At 35.3% G+C, this 21,744-nt stretch overlaps 1 protein-coding gene across 3 annotated transcripts in view; it reads right to left on the reverse strand.

Moving 5' to 3' along the window:
• Positions 1-1,575: 1,575 nt before the first annotated feature.
• The window catches only part of CNOT6L (CCR4-NOT transcription complex subunit 6 like), a 107,200-nt gene continuing 87,031 nt past the window's right edge, over positions 1,576-21,744 (reverse strand). For all 3 annotated transcript variants that reach the window (XM_087434470.1, XM_087434472.1, XM_087434471.1), the window contains exons 9-12: positions 18,367-18,518; positions 15,545-15,772; positions 13,172-13,374; positions 1,576-8,796 (exon numbers count right to left, since the gene is read on the reverse strand). In XM_087434470.1, coding sequence (XP_087290596.1) covers positions 8,584-8,796; positions 13,172-13,374; positions 15,545-15,772; positions 18,367-18,518 — 796 coding nt within the window. In that variant the 3' untranslated portion in view covers positions 1,576-8,583. The remainder of the gene's footprint in view (positions 8,797-13,171; positions 13,375-15,544; positions 15,773-18,366; positions 18,519-21,744) is intronic.

The raw sequence follows: 21,744 nt of genomic DNA on the forward strand, positions 1-21,744 counted from the left end.
TGGGAGATGGGAGCCTGTAAATAAATTCTTTCCTCTCTCATCTCTCATGAAGACAATTTTGAGATGCATTCTATTCAGCTCCTCAGAGAGTCATAAGTATAAACTCAGCAGGTTTATACCCCAGTTGCCCACAGAGGTGATCAGCTCAACAATGCACTCTTGACTTGGCTTCCCCTCCTTCCTTATTTCATTTTTTCTAGAGTCCTACCCTTTCTTAGGATCACTTCTCCAAATAAACTACCTGCATGCAAGCCCTTGTCTTGGTGCCTGCTTTTTAAGAGAACCATTTCATGAGATTTAGTTTCTTAAATTCATTTTACCAATGAGAATGTATTTTGTCCAAAGCCACATGGTGGAATGCAAGGACACTTGGTAAATGTCTTGATTGTCCTATTCTAGGAATGTTTCTTAATAAGGCAGTATCCTAAAACCTGGTCCCTTCAACATCCACTCCAGGGTAATTCTACTTTTGGTAGACTTCCTAAAGGCTAGCCAACATCAAGGCCTCTGTAAAGAGCAAGTCCTCGGGGTCAGTGACAGGCTCACATTGGATCCTTGGTAGAAAGGACAACTCAGTAGGCACTGAGCTTTCAGCCTAGAAATTTGTTGATATTAGCAATCTGTTTCAAAATAATCTGCCTTTCTCTTCCCTAAGCATTCATTAAGCTGGACAGCTCAGTTTTTTATTGTGTTTCACTCTCTTCAAGAATAATCTGGTCTCAATCACACCATCTTAAAATCATTTTTCAACTGAATGTCCCTAACCATAGTTTTCAGAATTCCTAATTATTTCACTATGTGCCCTTTCCCTCTCCCCTTCCAAGATCCTAAGATTTAAGATATCTTTACTCTAAAACACTTCTGCATTTTCTCCTGTCATAAATAGAATTCTGACAGTTTGGAATGTGAATTCTTGGAGGATGGAGAGCCTATCCATCTAAATATCCTCCAAAACACCCTGTTCATAGCAGATACTTGAATATTTGCTGAATGAATTTACTCTAGGTCTTGGCAAGTCCACCTGTTGAGATTGGTCAATACTGGGAACTCAGCAGATCTGTTTGATGGCTGTTTATCAGTCAGGATGAGCTAGATTATACCTTAATAACAAACTTTCATTGTATTAAGACACTGAGATTTGGCGGTTGCTTCTCACTCACATTACATGTCCTTTGTAAGACAGCAGGGGATCTCTGTTCATCAACGTTCCTCAAGGATCTAAGATGAGAGGTATGATCTCAAAACATGCTTCCATAATCACCAAGGCAAGAAAAAGGAATATGGCAAAATGCACACTGGCTCCTAAAGCCCTACTCAGAAGTGACACATGTCCCTCTGCTCAGATTTCTTCAGCCAAAGCAAGTCTCATAACTATGACTAACTTCCAAATCTATTCTAAACAAAGTATTGTTTAAACAGTAATGTAGTTTTTACCAGATGAAAAAATATAGCATGAATTTGTAATTTTTTGCCTGAATTATCTTGGCTCCCTACTTCCCTATACAAGAGATGTACTGACCTAAAAGCAGACACTTATACTGCAAACATAAGGAGTAAAAAACCAAGACAAAGGTATGCAGTTGCAAAATGGCCATTTATTGCCTACAGGGGAAGGAAAGGGAGGGAGAGAAGGGGAAGTACACAGGTGCAAGGAAACAAGCATATATTTAGCCCTATACATCATGTGTGAGCAGTACCCAATCTCCAAAATGGAAAAAGTATTTTGTCATCTGACATAGTAGTTAAGGTTCTTAAGCACCTCCCTTCTGAGCTGCCACAAGATTTAAAAGGCAGGACTGCTTTGTTTAGTCAATGTTCACATTAATGAAAAAATACTACCACCCAACTGTGTCCTTTTGCACGCACATTTTGTACAGTGTCTATAGTGAAAAACATCTCAGCTGAGCAGTTTGGTCAAGGTTCAGACCTCATCAACTGTTTAACTGTAATAAATAGAAAAATAAAGCAGCTGGTGATTTTGTCAGAGAGAATGTGTTCAGTAAGAGTAGAACCACTTTCTCCAGGGATGACAGAGTGTTAAATGATTAGAACACCACAGAACCAGTCTATTAAACATTAAACACTAGGTAAGCTATAATTACATGGCACTTCATTAAACCTTCTAATATTAAAAAAAAAAAGAAAATCTTAGATTTTAAACTGATTATTAGAACACAATAACAAATTGATTTAGAGCTTGGCTTTTTCTTAGGACAAAAGCAAAGTAAATATACAATCTAAAACAGTAGAATTTGTTTTGGAATAGTATCAATAGAAACTACCAAGTATTCAGGGAAAAAATTACCAAAACATCTTGCTCAGATTTAAACTCATGTGCTTTGCTTTCCAACCATTAAATTAGTTACAAAAACACTTCATAGGCCACAGAATAACTCAAATGTATGCAAAACAATGAATGATTAATTTAACGCCAACTAATGAAAATAAATGAACCCTCTCCTATTCAAATGGTTAAACTGAGTGGAAGAGTAGATCGTCTCACGGACAATTAGTTGGCACTTGTTTTATGGTTGAAAGAAATCACAACAGAAGATATAAATTAATCCATGGTGAATCTGACCAACACCCTGGCCCTTTCAGAGAGAAAAAGTACATTCACACTCTCTTAAAAAAAAAAAAAAAACTCCCTCCATACCACCTGACTCCAGAGACAACAAAAACCAAAGCTGAAATGTTCATCCTCCTTGAAATATTCCAAGTACTCCAACGAATTCTATTCCTGTTTCTCCTAGACGAAAGAATTGCTTGCATTTGGACAACTGTATGAATGCCCATAGTGCACTTCTCAGTGCTGCTGGTGTTTAAGAAATTTGCCACTCACAACACTGAACAATTCCAGATCCAGTGTGCAGTAACACAGCCATCCAAACTCCTCCCCCTCAAAAGTTGGCAGAGCACCGCTCAGGAATTTCACAGGTAAGGAAATATATTTTTAGCAAGTTAAGCACAGAGAAAGGACAGTACAGTTTCTGAATAAATACACACCCAGACTACTGCATCACTTACTGCATCAAGATTGAAACAAGTAGCAGGAAACTAAGCCTGTTCATAAGAAGCAAAGCAATTGTTTGACATATCAATGCTAAGCCAATTGTGTTAAGATAACCAATTAAACAAATGTGGTACATATAACCATTGAAAGCTTGAAAGAAAATACAGTCATATCTCAGTAATTAGAAATAAACACAAAACTGAAATGAGCAAGAAAGGACCACTTCTGAGAGGGCTACTTTGACTCTTATGCTTTCGAGTTAAAAGTGACAGACATACAAACAGAAAAGTTATCTAAATTCAGGGAGATTGTTATAACAAAAATAACTACTAATAGGCGCCAAACTATGCCTTCTGAAAGTTTCTGAAAGCTGAATGTACCCCATGCTACTGTGCCAAGAGTCATATCACTTGGCATTTGTATACCCTTTTCATAACGTGATTTCTGACGACACAACTTCTAATTTCAGTACGATGCTACTGAGTTTATGCTATGTGCCATAAAAAGTTAACATTTAATAGGCAGAAATGTCCTCATTTCATAGGCTTTGAAAGTGAAAGCTATTTTACTTAAAAACATTCCATTAGTTAGATGTCATAATGTTTATTGACTAAAACCTCAACATGCTTGTTTTCGTTTGGTTCCAAGAATAACCCAAGTCTAACCAAACTAACTTATGCCAAAAGAAATAACTAACTAGGTTAATAAAGCTTGCTTTTCCTGGTATCTCTATATTTCTTGCTGTAGGACTTGTGATTTAACAGAGAAACTTACATAAAGAAGGTATTTGGTTAAAACAAGAAACATGCATGCTCTCCCTTATCACCTTCCTGAAAACTGTTTTTTTTTTCCTTTCTTTCTGAGGATCCTGTTCAGATCACCCTGAAGTATTGATATAAAGGCTTTCTTTTTTCTTTTTACTCTTAAGCTTTAGGGTGACACTTACACAATAAAGATTTGCTTGTAATTCTGTAAAATGAGAGATGCTTGTGGCATCTTGTTCTTAAACAGATTACAACTTTGGTAAATATGCCAGGTTAAAGATGTACTAATTTAGTTATGTTTGAACTCAAATTTGGTGATCAAGATGCTGTTAGAAAATTAAAATCACCCAAAGCCACCACAAGTATAAAAGTTCTCATCTGTCTACAAATTCAAAACCATAGCTGAAGTTCCTGGCTTAGAAAAATATTCTAATTTCCCTAATTTGTCTACCTATAATTCACCGAGTTCTACAAACATGATACAATTCAGAAGAAAAAACTTAAACAAATCTACATATTAGAAAGGTGACTTTTTTTTTTTTTAAAGGTGAGGGCAGGTGGGAGAGAAAGAGAATACCTTACAAATGTGAGAATTCACATTTCTGTCAAAATATAAGTATATATGAGTGCTATTTTGAAAACATGCCAAAAAAGTCTTTGCTTGCTATAAAACCATTAGTAAGCCAAATGTGTCAGAAACTGATGATGTTTTCAGTGACCGAAGCTACTGATCAGTCAGTACATTTTGCAGAGCTATTAAAATCCCTCAGAAACTCAGAATATAAGACCTTAGAAACAAATAAGTTAAGTGTGCTTTCTCAACTCCTTGCTATTTGATTTGAAACTAGAGATGGCATTAGTGACTTTTAGAAACTCCTGGAAAAGCAAATACAAACTTAATTTTTCACCCATTTAACAATATATGCTTAGGAGATACAATTTTAAAATGGAACACAATATGTTTACCCATGTTCCAGTTTTAATGTGCCACATCCTCAATTCTAATATAACCCACCATAGAATCAAGTGATATGAGCCTTAGATATCTTTCAACTTTCTCCCTTGCTACTCTGTGATTTAATACAGAACTTTAAAACACCAAGGAATAAGGACAAATAAGAAATGAAGCTTTATATTTCTGCAAACTACAACACTAAAACACAGTGGCTTCTTTAATACATTCACACAGGATGCTTATTAGTAAAATTAAATATTTGCCTATGAATATCAGCAAAGTAATGTGAAAAGAAAGAGCTTGAAACAAGGCAAATGGGAGGGAGGAAAAGCTGGTCTCAGAACCCATTGTGCCATACCTGACTTTAACATGTGATATTCAAACGAACGTTCACACGCCTTACATCAAAGAAATGAAACAAAAATATTCAGCTACGTTGTACAAAATTTTTTTTTTTTTACATAAAACATCATAAATCTTGAACAGATTTACTATATCTGAATTCTAAAAAGTTGCCTATAGAATGGTGCTGGGATTCTGTTCTCTGCTTGCTTTTAGGCAGTGCTGTTGCTTAAAAGTTGACACCAGGCACAATATTTTAAAACAAAGTCAACAAGCAAGGAGCAGTAAGTGGATTTGAGCCTTTCCCAGATGTCAGTCCTGAGGATGCTGCAATATTCCCCATCAAAATGTGTAAAGCTATGAGGCGGATACTGATGCCTGAGAGAGTGGGTGACTTGACATGCACTTGTATGACTCTTGTAATAGCAAACAGTGCAGTTTTCTCTTCCTCAAACAACACTGTTTTAATAAATTTAAAGAACACTCCAGTTCTTAGACAAATATCAGAAATCATATTTAACAGTTAAAAAAAAACCATATTATCACAATCTAAAAATGCCCAAATTTTCTTTTATCTTCAGATAAAATATGCAGCAGCCCCTTGGCATAAAGCTTATTTAACTTATTCTGAGAACTAGAAAGTATATGAGCATAAATATTTTACTTTCATTGAACATACACCATATGTCATTCACCTCTTCCTTTTGGCTTCTCACTGCCAAACTTCAAAATGACATGCGTTTTAACAAGACAATACTGAGGAGAGCAGCATTTCTGATCATCTGAATTGGCAGCTCAAAACAGATACTACTCCTTTTACAAAGGGAACAAAGGGTGAAGGATGTGTGAAATTTGGGCAGTGGGCTAAAGGGAAACCGTGCACATGAAATTTGGGTTACCATGCCCCAAGTGTGTGTGCCACCCAAAACATAACACAATTACCTACTTCAACAGCGCTAATACCAACATTTACTAAAACCACATTAAAAATACACAGGATAATGAATGGTCTGAAAGAGTGCATTTGGAAGCAGAGAGAACCCAATTACACACCTTCCTGCAACAGAGTGCCTCGATCATACACAAAATAAACTTAAGCTGTTTACAATGTTTCCCAATTTTTTTTTTATTTTTTTCCCTCTACATTTAACTATTAAAAAAGTTTTTTATTAATAAATGGGCTTCTCTGTGGTTCATATACAATCATAAGTGAACTTTAAATTCCATTTTATACAAACATCTCAAAAAATATTGGGAGTGAAGTATGGTAGGAAATATTGCTCACATTGCTAATTAACATGCGTATATGAAAGGAGGAAAATGTTTTGTTAGTGCATATACCTCCAGAGCAGAAAACCCACCCAAAACAAAAGATTTAAAATAAAACATACAGTAGCTGATTACAAAAAAAGGTAATGTCCACAAAATTAAGTTTTTCATGCTATTCTACTTTCCAGTACTATGCTTCAGGTAATCAGTTTGCATGGCTAGATGTTGAATGCTTGAGGTATATAAGAAGGGATACCTGCACATTGAGGAAAATCTGTCATCTTAAGGGTTGTCTCTTTGTTTATTCTGATACTTTTAACATTTTTAAAATAATATTTTATTTACATTAAACTTCACTCAACTACAATGACATTCCAATTATAATAGATGACAAACAACGCCTCTATCACTAGGCACTTTTAAAAGGGAGTTTAGGCTTTATAGAATCCTTCTGATGCAATCTCATATATGATATTACATCATCCCACCACTCTTGTCCCACTAAAATTACCCTTCAGGGGAAATATTATCTTATATAGCCTGATTAATTTACTATGGGAGAAATTAGTATAAAATGACCAAAGAAAACGCATCATTTAAGACTAATAAAACAGCCTAAGATGTCAGGTTTGAAAGAAGAGACGAATTGTATATGTTTAAAACTAATTAAATAATTTAAATTTGACCTGTACTTTATATATTAGTGAGACACAAATATAGGCTATTTTCTTTTAAAATTTCATTCACATAATGGAAAATTTGTTTATTAAAAATATCACATTTTGAGACTAGAAACAGTAAAGTGCATGAAAAGTTTAAAATATAAATTTCAGAAAACTCTTATAGCAGCAAAAAAGCAGAATAAAGAAAAACTTAAAAACACAGACACAACCTTTTCCTGTTCCTGTGCCATAATTAACATCAAGTAGCCAACCAATTTTTCCCCTAGAAAACGATACTACGTTCACTGCCTCTTGAGTCACAGATTTTCAACTGGCCCCTCCTGGGCAAAAAAAGGATTCCAACATATCTAAAGAGCATCAACAGTTGGGAATAAACCAGTAGCTTCTTAATTCAACCCTGACAGACAACGGAAACAAAGATTAAAAGCATATAATGGCCATTTGGCAACTAGAGCCAGGAAAAATGATCCAAGGTTTTCAACTACTCCCTGTTCTCTCTCCTCCAAATTCTTTCCATTGTCACCTCCAAAAGCCAAAACCAACAGCCACTTGACCTACTTTGGGAAACACGAAATATTTGTATAGCCTTCTCCTTCTAAAATTTTGATCAGGGCCTTTTCATTCAGTAGTTATTTTTTAACATTTGACTATAAGAGCAAAAATTATACAGATCATATAATATTTGTTTTTCCAGCACAATCGGGCAGAATAGTGTAGATGCGAATAAAGAAAAATACTGGACACTAATTTGTGGGCATCCTAAATATACAAAATTCTATTTTCAAGATGTGTGGTAGTTGAAATTACCCACTATTTCCCTATACATAAACTGGAGAGACAGGCTTAGAATTTATACTTCTAATAAGGTTATAACTAATGGGGGAACAAAATACAGAGTGATTCCTCAAAAACAACAACCAGCATTTGCCCAACAAACTGTCATGTACTGTTAAATGCTTGATTTTGAAAGCATATTGTGCAACCATCTTTAATTTCTTAATTTTTCTTATTACGGCTAAAGGCTATATCATAGTTTATGTACAGATCTGGCAAATTTAAGTGCTTTATTAATGTGCAAGTGACTTGGGGAGCCAAAAATCAGTTTGTTATAATGGAAAACAGAAATTCAAGAAAGTTTCCCCTGCAAGGCATGCCATCATTCACTTTAAAATCTTATAGTTTTTAAAAATTGCCTTTTACAAAAACGGTTGGCTCATTTGAAACCATTCAAAAGAAAGCATTTGTTTTGGAAAAACAAATACACTGTTGTTGGGCCTCGAAACGTTGATTTATGAATTATGAATGCTGACTCCTATGAAGTCCAATTTAAAAACACATTAAACTAAAAATCTGGAAAGAGAATAATACTTTGGTTCCAGCCCTAGTGCCAAATGATACCAATATGCACAAAAATGTACAGAATTTCATAGCAAACACATAATGAAAGAAACCTGAAGAAGCAGCTTAAGAATGGCCATACTTCACTCCTACATACTTTGATTTACAACTGTACAGGTCCATAGCAACAGATCCCCGTCTTTGCGGGGCAGTACTCCACTACCTCCGATTAGGCAAGTGAACACCATTAACAAGAGGCAGGAGTGGAGGGTGGAGTTCAAGTTGTGTTAACAGTGAGAAGTGGTCTGAAGGGATGTGAGGGTGTGGACACCCAGTGATGTTGTTCTCAACCAGCCATTGAGGATCTAAAGGCCCCAGGACACCAAGCACGTTCATATGAGTCTTGGAATAGAAAATGTAGTCAATCACGCCCTGGAAAGAGATTGGGGGTTGGGGAAAAAAGAAAAATATATGCTTAGAAAATAGAAAAACTCAAGATATATAAAGAACAATCCGTAATTCATTAAAGCCAAATAACTGAGGAACCTGTACTTCTGGTACCTGTTGTGTTGACAGTGGGTCAAATAAGGTTCAAGTCTTCAATGGGTATTACAGGAAATAAAGGCGGCTCAATAGGGAAACACAGTACTGGATTGGAATCATAAAGCCTTGCATTTGTGCATAAGTGGTAAGCAAACCAAATTATGCCTAGGCATCTTTAGAATTGGTTTGCTTGTGTTAGTGAAATCTAATATATCAGTATATACATTATGGAAACTGCACTAACTCTATCACTTACAATAAGCAGAAAATAAGGATATTTATATAAATACATAACAGTTAATAAAAAAGTATGACAAATTAATTCTTTTAATGGTAATTGGCATTATTTTCAATTATTTGCCCATTAAGCTATCCAAACACATCTGAACAAAGCCATGGTAAAGCATGTTTTCAGTTTTGCTAATTCTAGTTCAGCTTTCCCAGATTTGCTACATACAGTAATCCCCTCTTATCCACGGTTTTACTTTGCTTGGTTACAGCTATCTATGGTCAACTGTGCCCACAAATGTTAAATGGAAAATTCCAGACATAAACAATTTATAAGTTTTAAATTGCATGCTGTTCTGAGTAGCATGCTGAAATCTCACACCATGCTGCTCCAACCCACCTGGGAGGTGAATCATCCCTCTGTCCAGTGGATCCACACTTTATATGCTACCCGCCCGTTGGTCACTTAGCTGTCTCGCTTATCAGATCGACTGTCATAGTATCAGGTTTGGTATAGGGTTGGGTACTATCCGTGGTTTCAGGCATCCACTGGGGGTCTTAGAACATATGCCCCGCAAATAAGGGGAGATTACTGTACATACAAAATACTACAAAATATAGTTAATTGTTCCAATCTATTCTTTAATTTGGAATATTCATTTTCACAAACCCTGGTATACTGTAAATTCTGGATTCCTTGCTGTATAATGATACCTTAGCAAAAAACGTTGGGGAAGGACCCATATATGTATCACTTGTATCTCTCAGAACCTGATGAATCAGTAAGTTTCAAAACTAGTGTGCTTTTGTTGCCCCAGGCTGTGCATGCAAGAGAGTAAAGTCAAATTTCTTCCTATTCACATCAAGAGAGCCTGAGCCCAAGTATGGAGAGGTATTTTTAGACCTGGAAGTATCTGTTTACAAATACTATACATAATGAGTTCCAGTTACTATTTTAAATGGTATTACAGAGAAATGGGCTACTTTAAAAAAAAAATTTTAATGACAAAAAGGCCTTATTCAACATTAGATACCTTTACTTTACCACAAATTAAGGTAGCTACTTAAATTCAGGGGAGGACTTTCTGCCATTAATACTCCAAGTCCAAACAGTCAAGAAATGATATTAGTACAAGGTATTATCCCTTCATTTTGGCTAATGCCTAGTTTTTAGGAAAAAGGTTAACAAGGGTCAGAGTAGTTTACTTTCCTTTGTGAGATCACCTTTTGTTTCAACTATAAAGTAAACAAAATACAAATGAAATATTCTCAATTACTTAGGTTCAATAAAACCTCCTATATCTTATCACTTCGTTAGAATGTCATTATGCATATCAGCTGCTAGAGTTATAGAATCTTTGCACACATAGGCCCCAAGAAAGATGTTAAACACTCCAGAAAGCAACACGTATTTAACTGAAAGCATCACTTGTAACTATTTTCTTGGTTCCAAACACCCAGAGTAAAAAACTTATCAAAAACCTTAGCAAGGTCCTGTCTGTGAGCTCACCCAAATATGTGTACATATGTATGTATATTTGTACATTGTATCATATACACAAAGGAGGTTACAGGCTAATGATTCTTAACCTTTTTTGATTCAAACTGTTTCTTTTTAAAAAGACTACAATGTTGGAAATAGTTTTTATATTAGTAAAGACTACAGTCTATATGTCTATAGAACTGTATTTGAGAAAAAAGTGAAAATAGTTTGAGCTAGCATTACGCTAAGCTTTGTTTTCTATATGTGAGAAAACTATATAATATAAATTTCATAATGTAGAACAGAAAGATTTACTACTTGACATAATAGGAAAACTGTCCCTCCTCTTTTCATTAAATGGTTCAAGCACATCCTTAGATTGAGGAGGTGGGGGGAAGCAGAAGCAGGAGAAAGTGTTTGAATTAAGCTGTTTCTTCAACTTATCTGGTGATATGGACTGAATGTATATCCCCAAAATTCATATGTTGAAATCCTAACCCCTAATGCAATGGTATCAGGAATTGGGGCCTTTGGGAGGTGATTGGCTCATGAAGGTGAAGCCCTCATGAATGGGATCAGCACTCTTGAAAAAGAGACCCCAGAAAGCAAACTTGCCTTCTCTGCCATGTGAGGATACAAAGAGAAACCAGCTGTCTGCAACCTGGAGGAGGGCTCTCATCAGAACCCGACCATGCTGGCACCCTGATCTTGGACTTCCAGCCTCCCGAACTGTGAGAAACAAATTTCTGTCGTTTATAAGCCACACAATCTATGGCATTCTGTTATAGCAGCCTGCACTCACTAAGACACCTGGTCTGCAAGTAATTCTCCTAATTGCTTATCCTTCAGTTCCCTCCAAATCAATATCGATTAAATGAATCTGAGTTCTAAATACCACTTTTCTACATTTCTAAGTTATTCAAGGACCAAGAAAGTAAACAAATGCTAAGGCAAGTAAACAAAATTTAACCACCACCATTGATGCAATGGCAGGATATTGTATTTAGATCTGTATTTAATGCTGGTCACACGACATTTTAATATTTGATGTTACCTATCCTTTATTATCGATTGCCTTCAATATTAGTAAAGCACTAATTACATAAAATGCTTTTAGGTTTTATGGGCTGTGCTGGTAGAGATGTTGTGCTACACCGATGTAGTCACATACAGAGATGTGACTGTATATCACTATAGTCACAAAGATAGGATTTAACCTCTAGTAAACCGTGTATCATTAAATCTAGAGATTTTCCTTTAAGCTTACACAAGAGCAGTGGTGTGCTCCAGTCAGCTAGTACCAGCTTTCTTAGCACTTCATCCCAACTATGTGTTCAATGGTATTATGTTGAGAGCTTGAAATCAGTAGGAGTGCTTATTCTACAGAAATCAGCAAAAACTACAAAGTAGAGCTTCTTTTTCCCAAAAAGGTGGTTACTAAATATTTATCAGCACATCACTGCATACAAGTGACATGAACGAAATCAACTATCACTATAGAGTTATTTACTCTAACAGCAAACATACTAAAATTAGATTCAACTTCTTCTAAGCAAATTTTTTTCCAGTTCATGATTACAAAAAGCTAATAACATCAGCACCCAAATTTCCTTTCTTCTTCCTACTATTTGTTTCTTGGAAGAGGCTAACGAGCACTGAAAATGGAAAAACGTTATTGGAGATATGGAAAGGCCCATTTCATAAATTTCCTTTGGTATTTTATTAAATTCCCTCTAGGCTTCTTCCACCAAATGACTAACACCTGCATTTTTTCAGGATAGTATAAGATTTTAGTATAGATGCCTGAAATGCCAAAAAGTCAAAGAAAGGTACAACAGAAGAGCTACAGGTAGATAGAGTGATCAGAAAACTGGCAAAGGGAAAGTAATTACCTACAGAAAACTGCTAGAATCAATCTTTCTAGAGAACAACTGGTCTTGTACAACGGGCCCTCTAAATTTTTTTTTCTTATTTTGCAAAAATATCTTTCTTTTCCTTTTATTAAGCTGGAGTGTTCCACTGCTTGGGAATATATTAGTACGACTACATGGATGTAAAACAGAGCCTAAGTACAACCCTCTCTAACCCCTTCTCCCAAAGAAACCTGGAAAATTCAAAGATAAATAAGGATCAATGCAAAGTACTAAGAAAATTTTCAGAGAATACTATATAAATTCATTCAAGGTGAGTTTAGCTATATCAGGTTCTTATTATTTAAATACTTACTGAAAGTTAGGGATGGTATGAACAGGTGAGGATTAACTATATTAATAAATATAAAGTGCTTTAAACAATGCCTGGCACATAGTAAGCATTTTAAAGTTTTTGCTAACATCAACACTAATTTGAAATTTGAACAAATGAGGGTTCAAAAAGAATTCTCAAGTCAACAATAACCACCACAAAACCTAACAAAACTCCCTACATTTAGGTGCATACGTAGTCATTTTGAGAATCTAAAAATTCCTGGAGATTATACATTTAAGCATAAATAATTTATACCTTGTTTGTATTTGAAATAATTTCTATACCAGCCCAGAGGCTGTCACTCACTTTGAAATCAAAGGTGTAATTGGTGTAAGGCATCAAGTTATTTTCATAGGCGCTCTTCAGTTGGAAGCCATGTGTGATTCTCCCTTCTGAGCTTCCATTCTTTCCATTGCAGCTGAAGTTCATAAGACACTCATTGTACCTTAGTTCCTTGAAGTCTTTATGGTTGTCAGCTACTCCTCCATTGCTCAAATATTCCACAACACCTAGTAGAATAAAAAAGGAAGAAACACTACTATTTAGCATTTAGACCTTACATAGGACTTCATGGCCAAAATCCATTCCCAGGTAGATGCACCATGTCCAGAGTGGTTTTATTAGGTTGAGCCATATGAAACTGTCTTTTTGTTGTTGTTAAAAAAAAAAAAATCAAATATTAGCAATTGCATACAGTTCGATCAAACGAAAGGCTATTTGCCTATTTCACAGCCAAGTATCAGGATCATCCAGAAATATTCTGTTTTCTTAATGGTTCTCCAGGCTAAAGAAGATTCATTCCCAGGGCCTAGGGTAGTATTCACCAGGAAGATATTGAGCCTAAAAGTTTTTAGAATATTATCCCAAACCACTAATCTCTTTAGTATTTCACCATTTGATGCAGTCAATCAACAACTTTGGGATTAGGTAAAATATAGCATACATAACAAAAAGTAAATCACTTACAACAGAAATAGACTTTGCATCTTCAACACTTCAATGTCTAGCTTCAGCTAGGCAACATCATTCTTTATTTTGAGCTAGAGTGAGTTTTTTCGTATGCTAGAAGTATACCACTTAGTCAGAAATATTAGATGTGTCTAAAAAGCTGAAGAGAGTAGAAGCATTCAAAAAAGTACACTGCTTCCCTTGAATAGGTAAACATGAAAAGAATATCACAACCATTCTTATGATGATGATGATTAGTGAACAACGTTGGTCATCTCTTTCTATTTGTGATAAGGAATGACGACGGCAACATATAATGAGTGTGATGAGTACAACATCAGTATTGTGAATATGAAAAGGAGCTATCATTTATTTAGCATTTACTACATGCCAGGCACTGTTCTAAGTGCTTTACACACTTAAACCTCACAAACAACTCTATGAGGTGGATAAAATGATTATCCCCTAATTAAAAATCAGAAACCTAGTCATACATTGCATAGCTTATAAGTGGTAGAACTGAGATCCCACCCTGACAGTCTGGCTCCAGATTCAGCTCACTATGCTATGCTGCCAAATGACAGCTCACTGGCTTAAATCAAATGAGATAGGGGGAAACTTGTCCTTGAGAGCAATTCAACTGAAAAAAAAAAAGGATTAAGAAAGGAGGACATGGTTAAGGTGCCAATGGGGCTACGGGCTGAAGACAAATGTTTGTGAAAGGATGATTTCAGCATTTTATTTGCTAAGGAGAAAAAGTAAAGATGTTTTCTAGTTTTGTGACTTTTATGAATATTCCAAATGTTGGCATTTGAGTTATTTTATATTTATTGTTGAGTGATTAAACAATTTACAACAGCTTATTGAAAATACACAAAATTTAGACTATGTTTTGGTAATAACAAAAGAGTAATACTTTATGTTTTACATTTGAAATTTAATATCTCAAATGCAGAACTGAGTTTTTACAAAGATCTAAAATAATATAAGTCAGGACATAAAGTAGTTTAGTGGAACTCAAGAAGTAATGTGAAATCCTAAGATAATTTTGATCACTCTTCTGCACCTGATATCAGCATTCAAATATCATTTAATGAATTCACTTAAAAGTTGCCAACGTTATTAAACCAGATAGCTACCTGTGCTGAATATTTTCTGGTTCCTTCTTCAGATCACCCTTCTAAAATGCGCTTTGTGCCTCAGGAGGCTGACCTTCACTTGCATCAGCTGCAAACCCCTCCTCTTCTAAGCTTCTAGTTGGATTTGGCAAATAGGCAGCACTGGCAGATCAGAGGGCAGGAGGCGAGTGAGGTAGGGATATATATTCCCCTAGCTCCTTTTTTGTTGGTTTGCCTGGGATTGATTGCACCACTAATTCAAAGGCCTCACTCCTATTACATGGCCCTCTCCTTATAACTACTTTTTCCAAGTTCTGATAACAGGTTCCACCACTTTTCTCTTGAGGTATAGGGGTGGTAAAGGGTCCCTAACTCCTCTAGTGGCAGAGTACTGCATCATTCATTGTTTTGTGTCCCTTAACCCTGCACGCACGTTTGGAAATAGCTTCTTTACTAAACTCGCAATTACCCTATGTCCCATCCCTAGGATTCTTACTGATACACTCTGTAATTTAGAAGAGAAATTCTCTACTCAAAAGTTAGGAGTTAGCTAGCCTTTCAACTAGAAGTAAAAGCAAAATTGAAAGCAATGAGGAAATGATGTCATAAATACCTGAATCTGGCAATGAGTTAAGATCTGCACATAGCACCAGCGGGATGGAATTAGGATCTGCGGTTGGGCTGCCAGGCCTACTAGAGGCTTTCTCCAGAATGTTTTTAACCTCTGACACAAACATCATGGTCTGGATGAGTTTCACATCAGAATACTCTGGGTCCCAATGCATGTGGGCATTTGCCACTATAAGCAGCTGTTTGTCTGCAGCATGAATAGGCTTCATACCTAAATTTAAACATTAGAAAGAGGAGGATACAGTTATGCTTTATGTATCAAAAAAAGCAGTAACTTAAGGTTTTCTCCCAAAAACCCATAGCCGCTTCTCTACTCTTTTCCATTAATTTATATCTTCCCATTTATCTCTTAGTAGTTCTTAGAAGCTAAGGTGCTGAGATTCTGGTAATCCAAAAATGGGAAATACTCCTCTAGATTGGGGTTGACAAACTGCAGCCATGAGCTAAATCTGGCCCACCACCTGTTTTTGTACAGCCTGTATGAGCTACGGCTGGTTTTACGTTTTTGAAGATTTCTACATAAAATTTTTTCAAGGCTGGGACAGAGACCATATGTGGCCCACAGGGCCTAAAATATTAACCACCTGGCCCTTTAGAGAAAAAGTTTGCTGACTCCTACTCTATATGCCCAAGTTAAGAATTATACCATGATATAATCAACATTTGATTATAGTACCTTGATTTGCTGAGTTCTTAGTGTAAACAAGCACTTTAAATATTTCTGTCATTTAAATACCACAAAAACCCAGTGAGGCAGGTTCTCAGTTATTTGAGTTACCTAAACCTTAATTTAAGTTCTTCCCATTGCCCAGTACTCTTTCAACCTTACAACTCCTAAGCACATCAGTGATAGGTCAGTAATAAAAGGCAGTAATATTATATTAACTCATACAAAATAGAATGAGATAGTGAATTTCCTATCAAAATAAATTCATACCATATACCCAAATAAAGTAATTTTAAAAATGATAATTAGGGAGTAGTGTGCTTTCAAAGTCTGGACACTTGGTTTTAGACCTGGCTTTATTACTAATTATTTTGTGTGGTCTTGAGTCAGTCACTTAACTTTTTTGGTGCTCAGGTTCATTTGGACAATGAGATAGTCAACTAGAAAATCTCTAAGGTTCTTTTTACCCCTAAAATTATGTTTTTTAAATTCTGTCAAAATAAATATTAACACAGTACATTCAAAATGGCAGACAGTATAATACATTAAAAATTGTTAAACTTAGTTAACATGTACTGACAGAGAAAGATGTCCATAAAATATTCAAGGCACAAAGCTCAAAATGCACAGAAGGATGCCATTTAAATAAAACTATATACATATATTCTATAAGTTAATAATGTGTAAAGAAATGAACAAGAGCTACTCCTAGAGTATGAGTGAGATGGGGGGCCTCTCACTTGTTACTTTACATATTTTGTACTGTTGGAATATTGATGAACATACAAAATTAATTTTTCTATTGACATTTCTATAGAAATGTCTTAAATTTTTCTACTGAAAATATAAACTCTGCAGAAAAATACCTAATTTTCTAAGTCTACTATTTTGGTAAAGTTAAGTCTCCTTCTGTCTTACCAAGCTATAATTATCTTCGATGTTGAGTAAACAAGTAACTGAAGTATCTGTTATACGTGACAGAAACAGTCATTTTTAAAGTAATTTAATTATAAAATAAAAAATTGCAGCCAAAATTCTCTAAGCTCTCTTCTTTTCCTAAAAGTTTTATAGTGTCACTTATGGCTGTAGATTAAATGTTCACCGTATTAAATACTAAAAATTTGTCCCTTCAAAGTGGCCATAGGCACCTTCTATAATATTATAGTATTATAGTATAGAAGTACAAGACAGACATATTTCCGAATCTGAGAGTGTCTACTGTATAATTTATAATTACTTTTCTGCAAATTAAAAGAAGAGTAAAACTAACAGAAATTCAATTTTCACATTATCAGAAAAAAAGGTACCAAACTTTTGAGGAGAAAGACTGGAAAGAACATAAAAATAGGTAAAACTGAAGAGGCTAAAAAAGAAGAAAGAATTTAAAATCTCATATCAAAGACTGATTGCCTTAATGATGGATAAAATGAAGAACAATGAGAAAAGGAGGTCTGACAGATAAGCATGGTCTGAATAATTCAAATCAATTCTCAAGGCAAAATCTTTTTTTCTTCTAGTAAGCACAGAAAAAAAATTTAAAAATAAAAGCCCTGATGCGGTTCCTTGCTCTTGCCTAAAACAGAGTTAAGTGAACAATCAAATGCTCAAAGGCAGCAGCTGAAAGGGGGGAAAAAGGTCTGGATATGCAAAGTACATAATGAGTTTCTGACTTTGAAGGAAGCTATAAATAATCTAAAATGCAAAAGAAAAGTACCAGGTAGACAAAAGATCTGCTCTTATCCTGACAATGACTGAGATATAACAAAGAAATTAGAGAAAACGTGCCAAGTACTAAACCTTAAAGACAAAAGATCTCACACTCAAGAAGCTAAAAAATACGGCTAAAAAGAGAACCAACTCATCATAATTGCCAAATTCAGCCTAACTACCACATTTCCTACTTCAAATAACCTTTTGGAATTAATGGCATATTAAAGATTCTCCTTTTTACAGATTAACTGGTAACATTCCAAAAAAACATGATGCGTTACACAATTAGTGCTATTTTCATGCCCATCTCTCTTAACTTTCCTCAAAGACAAGAAAATAACCATGCAATAAATATTCTGCACTTGTTTGACACAGGAAAACTTTGGATGGTGTTTATTTTTAGTAAGAATATTTTAAACTGCACTCACCTGCTCCAAATAGTTCTTTGTGGACCTCTAATACCACAGCAACGCCAATATTATCTTTTGTCATCACTCTGTTCAGCATAGCTTCGGATCCATCTGAATTAGCCATTGCCACTTGGTTAAATTCCACTGTATGCTTCTGCACCAATGTAAATCTAAAAGGTACAATGCAGTATTATTATGATATCGGGTACTTGGACTATCATGCTAAAAAGACATTAAATGGGGGCCGCCAGCCCGGTGGCAGAGCAGTTAAGTGTGCGTGCTCTGCCTGGGTGGCTCGGGGTTCGAAACTTCAGATTGCAGGCGCACAACAACGCACTGCTTGTCGAGCCACGCTGCAGCGGCGTTCCATATACAGTAGAGGAAGATGGGCAAGGATGTTAGCCCAGGGCCAGTCTTCCACAGCACAAAGAGGAGGAGTGGCATTGGATGTTAGCTCAAGGCTAATCTTCCTCACAAAACAAACAAAAAAAGACATTAAATGAAGGGAGTATAGGATGCAGACACTATTCACTGTCTCCCTAGTCATGTTTTAGCTGCAAGGGGCCATACGATACAGTTCTCGCCAATAAGACGTAAGAAGTCTGATTACTGTAAAAACTTTCTTGGAAGCACCACCTAGCAAAGATGGTGTATATATCCCTTTGCCCTTTTACATGTTTGTCCATGTGGTAAGAAGCAGGAGGGTAAAAGCCAACCGACTATGGATGGGGAAGAAGCCAAATCCAGTTCTGGTCTGCCAATTCTGGACTTGTGTGAAAAAATTACCCTTCTCCCGTTTTTTTAAGCTACTGTTGGGATTTTCTGGTATTTAATGTTGAACACAATCTTAACTGAGACAGCAAGTTAATGAGAAAGAATAGAATAAAATCTACCTACCCTGTTTGCAATTTTATTCTTACTGTATCAAGAGATTTGTTAGGAAAATTCAGGGACATACCCTTATCTCAGCTAAGGAGAAGCCAATTTTTCCATTTGGCTTTTACTAGAAAGCTGGAATTGGGTATATGCAAGTGTTAAGAGGAACAGACTCTGTAAGATGAAGAATGGCTTTCTCTATGATTATACCTTCTGCACTAATAGTATTTTCTTTCCTAAGTGCCAAATTAAGTATAGTAGAGCAGTAGGATTTAACAGAATTGAGTCTAGTACTAACATTTAATAGCAGTATGACCTTGGTCAAGCCATTTAACCTCTTTCAGCCTAGTTTTCTTAAGTTTGTGAAATATTTATAAACAACCAAAACTTACTAAATATACTGTCTACTTTTCATTAGGTGTTAAGTGGAAAGAAGATACCTTTGTTCTTATAACAGGCCCCCACCCCATCTTCTTCCTAGCTTTGAAACAGAAGCATGCACACACACATCCCTTCAAAAACACTGACTAAAATCTTACTGTGCCATAGGACACTGTGCTAGATGAAACAATACTCCTCTCCCTGCTCCAATTCTGAATGTCTCAGATACACTGAGAAAAATATAAGGTCGAGTCACATGTCTATTTCAAACCAGAGTGATTAAAGACAGTATAATTTCCACCGTCTACTCTAAAGAGGACAGAAACTGAAACATGAAGGATGAGGAGTTACCAAGGTGAAGAACGGGATGAAGAGTATTCCCACTTCTAATAGAGGAAGAAGTGAAAGGTTCTGAGCTAGCAAAGAGCTTTGTACATTTACAGGGTAAAAAAGAATGGAAGGGTATGAAACGATGTTGGAGATGAGAGTAAGAGGAATGACTGAAGGTTCCAAGTAAGGACATGATATTACTTGATTTATATTTTTTAAGATCACTCCAGCTGCTTTGTAAAGAATGGATTATAGGACCCAAAGTGGGAATTGTGAGACCAATTAGAAAGTTTCTGAGGTTGTTTGGATGTCAGATGACAGTGGCTTACACTAAGGCAAGAGAAATAAAGAGAAGTAGGCAGACTCAAAATATGTTCTATAGATATAATTGACCATCCTAAATAGCAGACCTTTTCAAACATATTTAAGCAGTGGAATACTTTTTTCAAACAACTTCTGGTAAGATTCCCCTATATAAAACAGATAAAAGCAGTATTATGTTTGAATAAATCAATCAGTGAAAACAATGAATCTGTTTTGGTGATGATAAAAATTTGAAATCAGAGGGTATAAATAATAATTATAGTCTTATATCAGTCTCAGTATCCAATTTATTTCTGAATTTTGTTTTGTTTACACAGTATCAATAAAAATCCTGATTCACATAGACACACAAATACAAGTGGTAAATAACTGGCCTTGAACTCAGAAAAAGCAAGCAAGTAGGCAAAAACTCAATTTAGATGTCTGCACCAAAACAAGTTAACTAAGCAGTACATCAGGAAAATGTTATTGATTTCCAGTGTTAAAATTTGGTATTTGAAACACTTTAGTGAACATTTTTAAATTATAGTTCAATTATCTATAGGAACCTAGAATTACGTGGGAAAGTCTGAAAATCCTACTTTATAGTAATATTTTTAGTATTGGAATATTTTACTTTTACCAAAGTCAGGCCATTAATCGGGGAGGGGTCTAATTATTAGAAATGTCTTTCTTAACTAAAATTTGTTTCCCTTTATCTTTCTTCCATTAAACCTAGATCTAGATCTTTTCTTTAAAGGAATACATAATAAATCTAATTTCTCTTCCACTTGACACCACTTTAAATATCCCCCCAAGTCTTTTCTAGAAAAAAAAATGATCAATTCCTTACACGATAAATGGTGTAAGACAGTTGTTCACTTGAATAACTCAAGTTTACCCAAAGGTACAGTGCCTAGAATTGGGCATAAGTGAACTACTGCCTTCTTCATTTTGGACTGTACTTTTGTTAATAAAGACTAAAATTGCACTTTGGGTACAGCCACATTAATTATAAGCCAAATAAGAACTAATATATCTCTAAAACTTTTTGGGTCTTCTTCACTCTTCAGCCAGGTTCCTTCAGTCCTGCATTTATAGATGCTTAAAAACAAACACGTAAAAAAAATAATTAAGTTACATATATTTATTGTAGAGATTTGGGAATGAGGAAAAAATATAAAGAAAATTTAAAGTCACCTGCAACCCAACATTCATGTTAACAAGTTAATATATTTCCCCAGACTTTTCTCCATGCATATGCACACAAATATTTTTTATACAATTAGGATAATACTCTTTAAGTATATATTTTGGCTTATTAATAAACATTCTATCAGGGATATTTCCCTATGAAATTAAATATTCCTCAAAATCCATTTTTATGATGGCATTATAGTCCGCTATACAGATTCGCCATAATTTATTTAACTCTTCTGTGTTGGACATTTAAGTCACTTCTGATTTGAGCTATTATTACTAATGCCATTACGAACATTTTTGCAA

The sequence above is a fragment of the Ceratotherium simum genome, chromosome 8 (genome assembly GCF_057802395.1).
Source record: "Ceratotherium simum simum isolate JZ-2026a chromosome 8, ASM5780239v1, whole genome shotgun sequence".
In the NCBI taxonomy this organism is placed as follows: domain Eukaryota; kingdom Metazoa; phylum Chordata; class Mammalia; order Perissodactyla; family Rhinocerotidae; genus Ceratotherium; species Ceratotherium simum.